At 41.1% G+C, this 13,881-nt stretch overlaps 1 protein-coding gene across 4 annotated transcripts in view; it reads right to left on the reverse strand.

Moving 5' to 3' along the window:
* The window catches only part of PGM1 (phosphoglucomutase 1), a 66,118-nt gene that overhangs the window by 6,667 nt on the left and 45,570 nt on the right, over positions 1–13,881 (reverse strand). For all 4 annotated transcript variants that reach the window (XM_077950331.1, XM_077950272.1, XM_015140604.3 and 1 more), the window contains 2 exon segments: positions 4,916–5,051; positions 1,713–1,896 (listed from right to left, as the gene is read on the reverse strand). In XM_077950331.1, the coding sequence (XP_077806457.1) occupies positions 1,713–1,896; positions 4,916–5,051 (320 nt within the window).

Below are 13,881 nucleotides of genomic sequence, written 5' to 3' on the forward strand. Positions count from 1 at the left end.
CTCTTCAGTCTTTATGAGTCTACCCATCCTCCGTAAAAAGGAGAACCTTGCATAACGCCAAAGACTGACCAGAAAGACAGTGCTCCTCACCTGCTGTTCGTCACCAATCCCCATCTGGTGTTTAATGGTGCTATTCATTAGCTCTGATTAGTGAAGACAGCAGAAGAAATACACAGAAGGCATGCTGCAGTTAGTCACCACGGGAAGCATACGGTCCATTTTCAGTAACCATTTCTCGCTTTGTAGAAACACACCAAGGTTGGTCTCCTTTCCCCACAGCTTCAACTTGAAGACTCTAAAATTCTTTTCACTAAATTGCAGAGGTTCTATCTACATATGTTGGATCATATTTTTCCCTTCTATCTGGTCTCACATCGAAATGCTTGGGTTTTCTGCCGACAGAAAGTGTGGCAGCTGCTTTCTTTACAGCACAGAGAGCAGCCCTCGAGCTTAGGCCACTGCCGCCCATACACGCCTTTGCACTTCTCCTCCCTCCGGGCAGATGCCAGATGCACTGCAGGGCTGGCATTTCCTTTTCCTGGATTTCCCTTCTGTCTCTGAGGGTTTAATTACACAAACGTCTGTCCCACTCTGCCATCCCTCAGCTCCACTCTCTCCTTTTCTACATCCCTTTCTTCCTCAACCACAGGTCTCTCTTCTAATTACCTCAGGCATAATTTACAATCATCCAAACTGGACCCAAAGTTCTCAAAGATGGCAAACAAGCACAAGGATGAGAAACCACTTGTGCTAAAAGTTGAGGAGGGGAGACTCCAGGCACTGAGGGTCGCTGTGGCCCATCCATCCATTTCACTGCCTACTCCCCAGAGGGAAGCTTCCAGTAAATCCCACAGCCCAGCCCTTCTGAACCCGATGCGATGCCTTGACAAGGACCAGGCCAAAAATCTGGGTCTATAGGAAAAAAGTAAACTGGGAAGTTGTAATAGAATTTTCATCCCCCTCTTTATTCTATTATGAATTACGAGAGATGAGTCTACTCTGTGACAAAAACAGCCAACAGAAGCAGAGGTGAGAGAACCCTGGGCGTGAGAAGCTGGGAGAAAGCCTGACCCAGCCTGCAGCCTAGGGTACCCGGTATGCAGTAAGGGAAGCACTAACAATCCTGTCCACATCTAGAGATGCTCCGGGTCCTAAACTGTGGCATCTTGCCAGGTACTGCTGTGTCAGGTGGGGTGCCAGTCATGTGCTGCGAATGATGATGCAACGTTTCTAAGTCTGGGAATGCCTCATCTATTTTTCTCTTCTTTAGAAATTAGAACATATGAGAGAAACATATAAGGATAATGCCACTTACATGCTGTCACTCTGCTATAACCTGCTGACAGAAAAGAGAGGAGTTGATATCTAAGTTCCCACAGTTCTCCCTCTTTCTTAGATTCTGGGGCTCCTTTTTGCATGTACAATGGACACATCATCTTACATATATCTGGCAAAAATCCCTCTGGAGTTCAGGTTAAGGATCCCAGAATGAGGGTACCGGACAGTGCATAGAACCAGGGCATAAACCACTGTCCCAACGAGTGCATGTGAGAGTCACGTGGGATAGTAGAAAACCAGGTAAGAACAGCCACCCTAGAAAAACACGGCAGCAAAAGAAAAATGGCCAACAGGAACTTTTTCATTTTTGCCTTGAGATGTCAGAGATGAAGCTCTGAGGTCTCTCCCCCACTTACACACAGGTCTGTTTCTACCTGATTTCTTGAAATGCTTCCATCCACGGGGTCGCTGTATTCAAAGTTATCGGCCTTCTCCACGGTGTAAACTTTGTCATTTGCTGAGAACTGCTTCCCCACAAAGGAGCGATCAAACATCAGGGCCTCCAAGTCCTTCATCATTTTGTTTGCACCCTCAGCTTCCACCTCCTCGTAATCATACCTGGAAGAAGTCACGAAGTTGAGACCCACGGGCTGACTGCAGATCACACCAAGGCCTATCAGTCAGCACTTTCTTCACCATTTGTTTGGCCCTCCCCCAAAACTATCTAACTTCAGAAGAAGCTGGCAAAAAAAAAAAAAAAAAGAAAAATACAGGCCTGTCAGTCACTGGGGATGGAACAGGCCAGGGATGAAAGGAAGGGTTTGGAGGATTTCAGGGAAGGGTTACGAGCTTCTGAATAAGCAGAAAACACCCATCTTGGCATTTCTACAGAATAAAGCTCTAAGAGGTTTCAAAGGCTTTTGAAAGATGCTATCTAACGTTTAATCACCACATCCTGAGGACGTAAAATGAAAAGCAATGTTATCTCTGGAGAGCTCCCTTGAAAGGAGCAAGTGACTCAGGCACTTCTCCAAGCTCCCTGGGCTTCTCTAGGGTGAATGCAGGGCCTGCTCCCAGCCTGAGACCCGCCTTAGGCTGCTGAGATTTTTACTAAGGAGAGTTCCAGCTCTACAAGAGTTTCCCAAAGCAGGGCCAAGTTTTCACCGACCAGATGAAGATGCCAAACACTGACTCTTTATACCTAAAATGCCTCTTTTATTTTTTAAATTTAATTTTATTAAGATACATGTGCAGAACGTGCAGGCTTGTTATATAGGTAAACATGTGCCATGGTGGTTTGCTGCACCTATCACCTAGGTATCAAGCCCCAAATGCATCAGCTGTTTATCCTGATGCTCTCTCAATGTTTTTTTTTTTTTTTTTTTAGTTTTGTTTTATTTTAAGTTCTGCCTCCTTCCTTTCAGTGGGAGTGGATTTTGGTCCAAGGTCCTTTAGGTTCACCCTGACAGAGAAGGCCCAGTGTGGATGAAAAAGGGCCAAGGAAAAACGTGCATCACAAATGAAATTCTATGAAGATGAGTTTTCCTTCAAGAATTCTTTTTGACTTCTTTCTTATGATGTTAAAGACTTGTACAGGTGGCTTTTCTTGACCTAGTGGCATATACCCTCTTGAGAGTTATTTTTTAGAAGCTCAAGATAGCAGAGTCTATGTTTATTTGTAATCGTGAAATAGATACGATATATGCAAGATGACACCTCTGAGACATGAGAAATGCCGGGGAATTAAGGCCAGCCTATTCTGGCTCCAGGATTCTATGAATCAAAGGCCAAACAGTCCCCTTAATCTTAAAGTCAGCTCTTTCCCCCAGTTAACATGATAAACAACAAGAAATTACAACCAGGTGTTTGTGCTTTACATTTTTGACCTCTGGGTGTTCCAGAGAAATGTTTTCTAAACCCTAGGCACAGAGGGGTGGAATAGAAAGAGTCTGGGTTTTGGAATCAGACCGATGAGCTACGAATTCAGCCTCTATTGGCTATTAATTGTGTGACTACAGGGCCAGTTGCCCTATCTCTCAGAATCTCAGCTACCTTATCAATAACTGTTTTGAGGCTAAAGTGAGACAATGCATGCAAAAGTGCCTAGCACTTTTGTTCAGTAAGTGGAAAGTATAATGGAGTTTTAACTAATCATAAATGCAGGTACTAAAGACTTGATTTGTAATCCTTGGTTAGCAGTTAATTTGATAATTAATAAAAATATGTTAAAATCATTTTTATATGGAGGTTTGTGACTAATTCAAGGGTGTGACCCTTTCTCTGAACAACCCCTCCTAACCTTATTCTACTCTGGCTATTGTTCACCTGTTAACTCATTCATTTATCTATTCAAAACATATTTATGCAGTCTCTACTATAAGTTGTGTGCTTAGGGCACAAAAACAGACATGGCCCTGTTTTTATGATACTTTAGATTCTAGAGAGTTCATAACTGCTGTTCTGAATGACCAGGTTTTTCCGTCTGTTATTTAGAGGTTTTTTTGCCTTGGTTCCCAGGGCTACTGTGTGGTGTCAGATAGTTATTACTTATTCCTTCCACAAAAGAATAACGTGAGACAGAAAGAGATCAATGGACTCGTCCAAAGTTAATAAAAGAATTCTGATTAAGGAGCTTAATTTACTTAGTTGAATTCTTTCTTGGCTATCCAGAGATCATGGACTATAAAATCTGGGATATATTTTTTAAATTGTCTAGTCTAACTCACCCATTTTGTAGAACAGGCAACTGAGGTCCAGAGAAATTATACCTATTCATTTCTTATACATAAACAATTCATCTAATATCCTTTTTATCATATTTTCTTTCTATAATTGGAATACTGAGGTTCAGAAAAATTCTTAGAGTTTTACACTAACTGGGGGAAAGGCAAATTGGAATTAGTGAAAAGTACTACTGTCAACAAATTTTTGAATGCTTTTTAAAAATAGAAGTATGCATGATAAAGAATAATTACTAAGTATTCTAAGTATTTTGTTCACTGCTGAATTCCATGTACCCGATGGAAATCGGGTATACAGTCAATATCTGTTGAATAAATGAAAGAAATATTGACAAGCATATAGCCCCTGGGGACCTATTTCACAAGGCAGAAAAGTTGATGTGGACTAAGCATAACTGTTTCTATAATTTATGAAAAAAAGTTTCTAGGCTTCCAGTACCCCAGAGTTTACAAAACATTTTCAGACTCATTATTCATTTAATTCTTTCAACAGCTGGACTGTTATTCCCATTTCTACAGATGACAAAACTGAGTACAGAGAAAAGCTAAATGGCTCCCCAGTCTAGTAAGGGGAAGAAATAAAATTCTAATCCATTTCTCTGAATCCAAATCCAATGTTATGATCATGTCCACCCAATGGGCACATTTAAAATGCTTATAAAGCATTTATTCTTTTGATTATGTTAGCTACATTTTTAAAGCCTCACTCTTTATGGCTGACATAAAAATTGACTTCATTTCATCCCTGACCAAATTATTTTTAAAGTCTCCAATTGGGAGAGGCTGGATGAATTAGGTTTTACTATCACTTAAGACAGGAGAGGCTGTGGATGCATGAGAATTCTCTCTGCCCACTTCCCCGCTTTACCTTGTACCCTAGCTGGGCTGTGGCTCACCTGGTGAAGAAATTCCGGCCATACTTTTGCCAATGATCTTTGAGAATGTCCTCCACACTCTGCTTGCGGGTGGCTAGGATGGAGAGCCAGGCAAGGACAGCCCACAGTCCATCTTTCTCACGGATGTGGTCAGAACCTGGCAAGGGGAGAGCAAGCTGCTGTGAGAAACGTGCTTTCTCCCAGTACCTGAGAAGGTAATTGATATGGTTTGGCTCTGCATCCCCACCCGTATCTCATGTTGAGGGAGGGACTTGGTGGGAAGTGATTGGATCATGGGGGACAAAGCTCCCTCTTGCTGTTCTCATGATAGTAAGTGAATTCTCATGAGATCTGATTGTTTAAAAGCGTATAGCACTTCCCCCTTCACTCTCTCTCTCCTGCAGCCATGTGAAGAAGGTGCCAGCTGCCTCTTCACTGTTCTGCCATGATTATACATTTCCTGAGGCCTCCCAGCCATGGTTCCTGTACAGCCTGCAGAACTGTGAGTCAATTAAACCTCTTTTCTTCATAAATTACCCAGTCTCAGGTAGTTCTTTAGAGCAGTGTGAGAACAGACTAATACAGGACTCAACAGTAGGTGTGCAGACCCCACTAACGGAATCACACAGCCTGACTGAGGACTTGGGTACACAGGAGGAGTCACATATTAAGTAGGCAACATGATACTGAAAAGAAATTGATGCTTCCCAAAGTGATTTAGAAATTTAAGGCAAATGTCAATAAAAATGTCAGTGAGATAATTAGGTAGAATTTGATATATCAGTTATAAAGTATTAATATGAAGGAAAAACACAGTAGATCTTAAATGAACAAACAGCAAAAGAACATGACTATTATAAAATTTCAATAATTCAAATAGTCTGGTAGCTTAACAGAACAAAAGAGCGCATCTGGAAAGAGATCCAAGCACATATGAGGCTTGAGTATATGACAAAGGTCTCACTTGGAGGCTGTGGGAAAACAGTGGATTACTTTTTAAATGGCGTTTGGATAACTGGATAAATAGCTTTAAAAAATTGTTTTCTTGGCCGGGCGCAGTGGCTCACGCCTGTAATCCCAGGACTTTGGGAGGGCGAGGCAGGCGGATCACGAGGTCAGGAGATTGAGGCCATCCTGGCTAAAACTGTGAAACCCCGTCTCTACTAAAAAATACAAAACAAAATTAGCCGGGTGCGGTGGCGGGCGCCTGTAGTCCCAGCTACTCAGGAGGCTGAGGCAGGAGAATGCCGTAAACCCGGGAGGCGGAGCTTGCAGTGAGCCGAGATCGCGGCGCTGCACTCCAGCCTGGGCGACAGAGCGAGACTCCGTCTCAAAAAAAAAAAAAATTGTTTTCTTCCCTATAAAACACCATAACAAAAATAATTCCAGTTGAACTAAAAATTTGAATGTGAAACTTGAAAGCTTTTAAATACTAGTATATATTATATTAATATACATGTATTTTTATATATTTATATGTAAATCTTAGGGGTGATAAATAATGTAAATTCAGTATTCATAAAAGAAAACATTGATGTATTTATCCACTTAAAAATTAGCATTTCTATACTGTAAAACTACTATGGACAAAATTAAAAGCCCATTGACAAACTTTAAAAAATTAAAGAGATATGGTTGTTTAAAAGTGGATAGCACTTAAGGTAGATGTTCAATACTATATATATATACTTTCATCTTTTGAGATGGAGTTTCGCTTTTTCGCCCAGGCTGGAGTGAAGTGGCATGATCTCGGCTCACTGCAACCTCCACCCCCTGGGCTCAAGCGATTCTCCTGCCTCAGTCTCCCAAATAGCTGGGATTATAGGTGCCCACCACCACGCTCGGCTAAGTTTTGTATTTTTAGTAGAGACAGGGTTTCGCCATGTTGGCCAGGCTGGTCTTGAACTCCTGACCTCAGGTGATCCATCCGCCTCGGCCTCCCAAAGTGCTAGGATTACAGGTGTGAGCCACTGTGCCTGGCCACATTCGATATATTTTAAGACAGATGTTTAATACATTCAATATAGAAAAAATTCTTATGTATGAATAAGAAAAAATAATTTCAATAGAAAAACAGGTCAAGGATATAAATAGGCGATTTGCCAAACAGCAATCATACACACACACACACCCCCAACCAATTAGCATAACAAAAAGCTGGTGTTACTTTTAAGAAGAAAAATTAAAGTTAAAACCACAATGAGAAACTGCTACTTGCTTGACAAAAGGTATAAAAATCCACAAGTGTAAAAATCCGAACAGCCAGTGCCAGGAGGATAAACGGGAAACAGGATTCCACCATAGAGCTGGTGGCAGTGGACACTGGCACAATCCTTCTGGACAGCAATTTGGCAAAAAAGTATCAAAGCCTTAAAATGGACCTACTCATGGATCCAGCAATTCCAACTCTAAGACACTGTTCTTTAACCATTAAGGTTTGGTTAAACAAACTCTGATACATTTGTCTCCTGCTAAGGTCCTTGCTAAAATCTTTAACAAAATTTTAAAATGGGCTTATCTGGTTGTGCTTATATGCATGGACACCCTTTTCCAAGAGCCTGATATGGAACACAACTCTCATTTTTTTGCCTTTAAACTCCTTACTCTGAAAGAAAGCAGTCTACATGGAGCCTTGTTTTCTGATTTCTAAATAGAACTGTATACAACTGCTCTATAATCATGTTTTAACATTATTTTATGTTGAATTCTTTATGTGCCTGCCCTCCTGCACTTCCCGCTGGGTCTTATTCTTCTTGGAATTATCAGAGTATCTAGCACCATGCTGGGTATGCAGGAGGCACGTGGTAAATGTTTTTCCTTCCTCTCTTCATCTTTTCAGACCCAGCTCAAATGTCCGCTCTTTTTTAAGACTAGCTCCCAACTTCCCTAGGCAGTCATGAGCTCCCTTCTCTTTCTTCTCCTATAGCAACCTGCACAGAACATCTGGGGTGACATCAGCCTCCTTGAGTCTCAACCATCTGTTTGTGGGCCTTTCTCCCCACTAACTGTGTGCTTCTTAGGGGCACCTCTTATTTATCCTTGTAATTAAGTCTGGTGACTAGCATAGCACAAGGAATACGGTAAATAACTAATTATGAAAGACTGTGTGAATGAATCAACCAATCAATTTATTCCAACACTTTCTCCTTCTATTTTTGGTTCTTAAAAAATATGACTTTTTCTTTCAAAAGACTTTTCTCTTCAATGGGATACTACTTTTAGAAGTTAACTGTCCTCAAAACCTGGATGCTGGCAAAACTAGAGAGAGTAGGCAATATTTTTAGTGCTTTATAGAACATATTTTAAAAATGTTTACCTAATTTTACTATCTTTAGACTTTTATTTGCCTTTACTGCTATTTTAAGGAGGAAAAAGCTCTCTGGCTCTTACGGCTTTTGCAAATGATACGTTTTGGCAACAGTTCATCCTGAGAAGCAAGATTCTGGCAGCTTCCCCAATATACTGGGAATTCATGACAGCAGTATACCAGCTTGGAATTATTTGTCTGTGCTCCACTGGGTTTTTTTCTTCCTTCTTTTATTATTTTTTTCCTCAATTTTTTTCTTTTTTCTCTTTTGGCTAGACTGAAAGTATAGAAGGCAGTGTTCCTTTGTGCTTTTCCTGACCTAAGTAAGGAATTTGATATTTTCTTTTGTGTGGAAATGAAAATAAAATATAAAAGTCTTACCCAACTCTGGCCAAGTTACTTGGAGATAACTAAATCATACACCTAATATTATAAACAAAATACCTGCCCTGGGTAACATAAACAAATATCCGATTCCAATTGTATAATCCTCAGCCTCTTTGTATATTCTGGTTCATCACTAATCACCTTGGATGTATCAAAAACTCCAGGTAATTCTATTAATACTCAGGAAGGTGGAGCAAATTTCATTTTCTTCAGGGTTCTGATGAATGACGCCAAGTTTCCAGTGGAAAATACCAATGGTGCATATACGTGTTTCTAAAGCTATTCTTTTTGCAGTCGTGGCTCAGTAGATAAAGCTTGATACTTAAGAATCAGAAAACGTGAATTTGAGGCTCTGTTACTTGTAAGCTACTTGAATTTGGACTAATCACTTACATTTTCTAAGCCTCAGTTTCTTCAACTGCAAAACAGAAATAATGCTAACTTCTCTCTAGTAACTGTGAGAAATTACTATGAAAAAGCAAGTAGAAATATTTTATAAACTGTGAGGTGTGATATAACTACTAGATACTGTCTTGAATAAAGGGAAAAATAAAAGGCTTTTATGGAAAATTATTACATTTTCCACTGACTTTATTATGCTTTTAAAAATAATGCTCCTTGATTATACATATTGGAGAAGAAAATGGAAGAATATAACCTAATATGCTCTTTCCTCCGGGCACTGGGATTACAGTGTTTTTTCCCTCCTTCCTTATTTTTTCATAATGAACATAAATTACTTGTTTCATTATGTTTTAATTTTTAGAAAGAAAACGAAGCCGAGCTCATTTAACTGTGAGAAAGGGAAAACACTGTAGGCAAGGACTGCTAGTCCCAGCTGGCACAAAAGACAGTGGTGGGTTTTGCACTGGATCTCTTCACCCTTGCTCTGCTCAGGGACAGGAATTCTACCCTTTCAGCATCTTCAAACACCTGTCACTTTACTTCGGCCTAATCAGCACCTTGTGATAAGCACAAATTCGACTCAGTCAGGGCACATTCTGGGTCTCAGCCAAGAAAAATGTCAACCATTCCTGAGGGAGCCAAGAGCTAACAGTTTAGGGATTGGGTTACGGTTACCACTATGGGCATCTCAGGAGCTGTCCAGCCCCTGCCAGGTGACAGGCCTGAGGATGGGGGCATGACAGCTGAAAAACAGCTGCATGGGGTTCTCTGAAAGTACCAGTGTCTGTCTGTCTCTTTCTTTTTCTGTCAGTTTCTCTCTCTCCTCCAGCCCCTTGAACATACAGTTCTCACTGCCTAGAAAGTCCATCCCAGATACACCTACTAGCCTGGCTAACATGTTCTGCAATTACTTTCAACTTCAGTCTTATCCCGGATGCACTCCCCATGCCCTCTGTGCTTATACCATTCCCTGTGATCACGCCCCACCCTAGACTATGAGTTGTACTTCCCCAACAGGGGTTGGCCCAAAGTCAGTTGTTAAGACAGTCTGCCCAAAGAATGGCCGGGACCCAGTTGACTGACTGGGAGGTTCAGCTGACCTGCTGTGTCTACAGTCCTGTCCTCTTGGCCTTCCACTGCACAAACGACTTCACTTGGAAAGAGAGCCTTTTCCATACCACTCCAGCTCCCAGGAGGCTGTCCCCAGGAAATGTCAGGCCTTCCACTTAGCAATGAGGCCTGATCTGCCTCATTACTCCCCCTGGAACTTGGTTTCCTTTCCATAAGGTGCCTTTGGAAAAAGGTAGTAAGTGTCTGATAAGCAGAAACTGTGTCCTAACACAAACTTCACTTTACACTCAACAAATGTGAATCAGTGCCAGCATGTACCAAGCACATAAGAAGATACCAAGATGCATAAGGTGTGTCTCCTGCCCTCACAGATGAGCACAGACATACAGGTGAGGGAGACAGGCAGATAACAGTTTAATTGAGTCAGTTATATTTAGTGTATAAGCCTAGTTCTACTGGGGTATTCTGTCTAGGCTATGCCCAGACATGGGGTGCTACAATCTTCCCCTGTGGGCTTTGCCTGCAGGGAAATGTACTCAGTAGCTATGCAAGTTAGAATGGGCAGAAAAACCAGAAAGAAAATCTGATCTCCTACACCACAGAACCAAGTTAGGCACCCTGAGAATAAAGCTACTGAAGTACCCCTGTACTTCACCTTCTGTTGCTTTGCACACTTGTCATTCACGGAGCCCTCTATGAGAAGGCCTTGTTCACCATGTGACCCAGAGTCTAACTCAGTATCCAGGATAAAGTCAAAGTTCAATAAATATTTGAGGAATGAATCAATGCAAAATGTACAAACATGAAGGACTTTTCATAAGAAACTAAAATTAAAAGAAATTTGCAAAGCGTTAATGCCACATTTCTTCAAGTTATCACTCCTGTATGATGCATTAGCACTAGAACCTTTAAAGATAGGGCAGGGAATATTGCTAACCTCTAGACCTGACCGGATCATAACTTACATATCTCCAGTGATACCAAGTTCATCATCAACCTGGTTTCCCATCTATCTTTCCCAAGCCCCCTATTTTCCTGAGGAAGGGTTCAAATGCATCGTATTCTATACTACTCAGTGACTTCACTTTCAATGTCCCAACAATTCTAAGATAGGATGGAACTGACAGTCTGCCCTCTGCCATTGTGTATAAACATGTACATAATCATCCACGGTTAGGAAGGAAAAACAGTTTTGTACCATGAGATCAACTAACAACAACAGGCTCATCCTGTCTAGTTGTCCCTATTTATCCCTGGTGTTTGTAATGCTGATCTCTGAAGAAGTATCCTAGCTTCTGTGGTTACCATATCCAGATGAGAAAGCTGCTGCTCCTCCAGCACAAACAGACTAATGTATACTTGGTAATGTTAGTAATATTGCAAGATTGTTCTTCAGACACTAGTGGTTTGTTTTACTCGGTGGGCCAGTCCTGAAGTTAGACTCCTTTGCACCTCTTTGCAAGCAAACTTCTTTTCTTTTGCAAAAGTGCATTTCTCCCACAAAGACGTGGAATTCCCAACCCTGGACCGTGGGGTAGAAGTGGTGTTGAGTCATTTCAAGAGTCCCAGACTACGCCAAGAGGTGAGGTGTGGATTCTCCACTGAGGTGGGTGGTTAAGCTGGAAAGCACTGACCAGTCACTATGATTCCAGCATCATACAGGAATTTACATCAGATACCTTTTAAAGTTCTTTCTTTTCCAACAGCAGGAATCTGTTTGTCTAAATAGAAAGTGCCAAGTGAATAGTGTTCATGAACTCATTCAACAAGAGTTTATTGAGCACCTGTTCTATGTTGGGCTCTACGGGAGGCTCAAGGGATACAATGCAGGATAAGACACATAAGATCTCTGTCCTCATGGCACATACAGTCTAGTGGAGCCAACAGACACTAATCAAATAATCGTAAGTAATTGTAAAATCACAGCTGCAACAAATACAACAAAGAAGAGGTACATGGTGCCACAAGAGTCAATAATCAGGGGATTTGGCCCACCCTGAAAGGTCAAGGAAGCATTTTTGAGAAATTTCCTCTGCTATTGCCTGGAAAAATACAGAAATAAAGCACTCTGTGCTCAATTAAGCTATAGATTTCAAATGTTTCAAAGTTCATAGAGTCACTAATGTCTACCCTGAGAAACTATGAAAGAACTGTTGGAAACATTCACTAGCAAGGGACACAGTAGCTAAAAATTAACTCCTCTATAAATAAGAAGATCAGGAGTTCAGTTAAGTAAGCCCAGCTGCACTCGGTCACAACAGTGGAGATCCATGGCTATGCAGCCTGGCTGTTTAAATGTTTATCTCAGAAATATTACACAACAATTTTCTTTTTTTGAAGAGAGAGAGAGAAAGAGCTTGTGATTATCCTCATGATAATGAAGTGCATTCTCTCTTTGGATATGAAATATACCAAGGAGAAGCTAAAACCATGATTGGTACTAGGCATTTGTTGAATGTGTTAATAAATGAGAATAAACTTTAACAATAGTCTAAAGTCTAATACTTTGGTTCAAATAAATCAATTCCACAAACATAACATGAGAGACTTCCCTTGGCAAATAGTTCTAGGTAAAAACTTTAAGGGTTTAATTACCCACAACCTTATACGGGCTAAACAGTATTATGCAACTTCCTAAAAACTAACCTAAAGGAAAGTTATGTCAAGAAAAATACAGTGCCCCAATCACTAGAAATAATCGTCCCACCCTACTCTTCACTTGCCAGGCCAACCCTGGAAGATTTGGGCTCAGTTCTGGGCATCACCTTCCAAGAGTGGCACTGGTAAACTCAGAAGCACCTAGAGGCTGGCGCTGAGTCTATAAACAATGTGAAACGAGGAATGACTGGAGGAAACAAAGATGGACAGCCTGAGGAAGGAACGAACTGAGAGCTGCTTCTTGTATTTGAAGACCTGTCATGTAAGAGGAGCAGCTTGTGCCATCCTGTCTTTAGGCCTATTCCCTGCCGGTCAGCACCAGGGATTCCTACTTATCTCTGGGGCTCTGATCCCTCTTGCCCAAGGCTTCCCACATGAGTCTGTGGAAAAAAAAGTTACTGTACATACTACAAAATGATGGTAATAATAATTATCATATTGCGGTGATGATATTGTATAATATCATCATAATTATTACATACAGTGGTAAACTATGTTTAGGCAAAACTGTACTAACAGGATTCTTTATAGCAGAATGTTCTGGAATCTTCAAATGCTAATATCATTGTGAATATCCAAGATAGAGAAGTGTCGTCCAATTTTCCCACTTTTTCTTGACCCCTAGAACCCTCTCATGGAACTAATATTCTTCCACATACCCACATGCTCTGGGAAACCTGACTCTAGACTTTTATCTTTTCACTAGGCTCCACACTGATACAAGTACATGGGAACAGGAAACCAAAGGTTTTGACACAGTTGCTGCCTTCAAAGACATCTTCATTCATAAAGAATGACTGATGCCAGGCCTGAACTAGATGACACTGTGGGGAGTTTCATGGGAGAAGACCACCTCATAGGCTCATTGGGCATTCATGTAGTATCCCTCAGAATAGCATGGCACCGTGCACATTATATGAAGTAGAAAAGGACTAAGCAGTGGCCTTGTAATCTCTGATTTAAGCACCTACAACTTTGGGAAACTGTCTAGCCTTTGTTGTGGAAGTTGTTCAACCCCAAGACTCATCCAGCCTACTTCATACCTTCCAATTCTGTCAAGGCAGTTCATTGCCAAGGAATATTACCACTCTCAAAAATACCAAGTTGCTTAGAACTCTGTAAATATGTACCTCCAATTTAGCAGCTCATTCTACCCGCT

The sequence above is a fragment of the Macaca mulatta genome, chromosome 1, assembly GCF_049350105.2.
Source record: "Macaca mulatta isolate MMU2019108-1 chromosome 1, T2T-MMU8v2.0, whole genome shotgun sequence".
NCBI lineage: Eukaryota > Metazoa > Chordata > Mammalia > Primates > Cercopithecidae > Macaca > Macaca mulatta.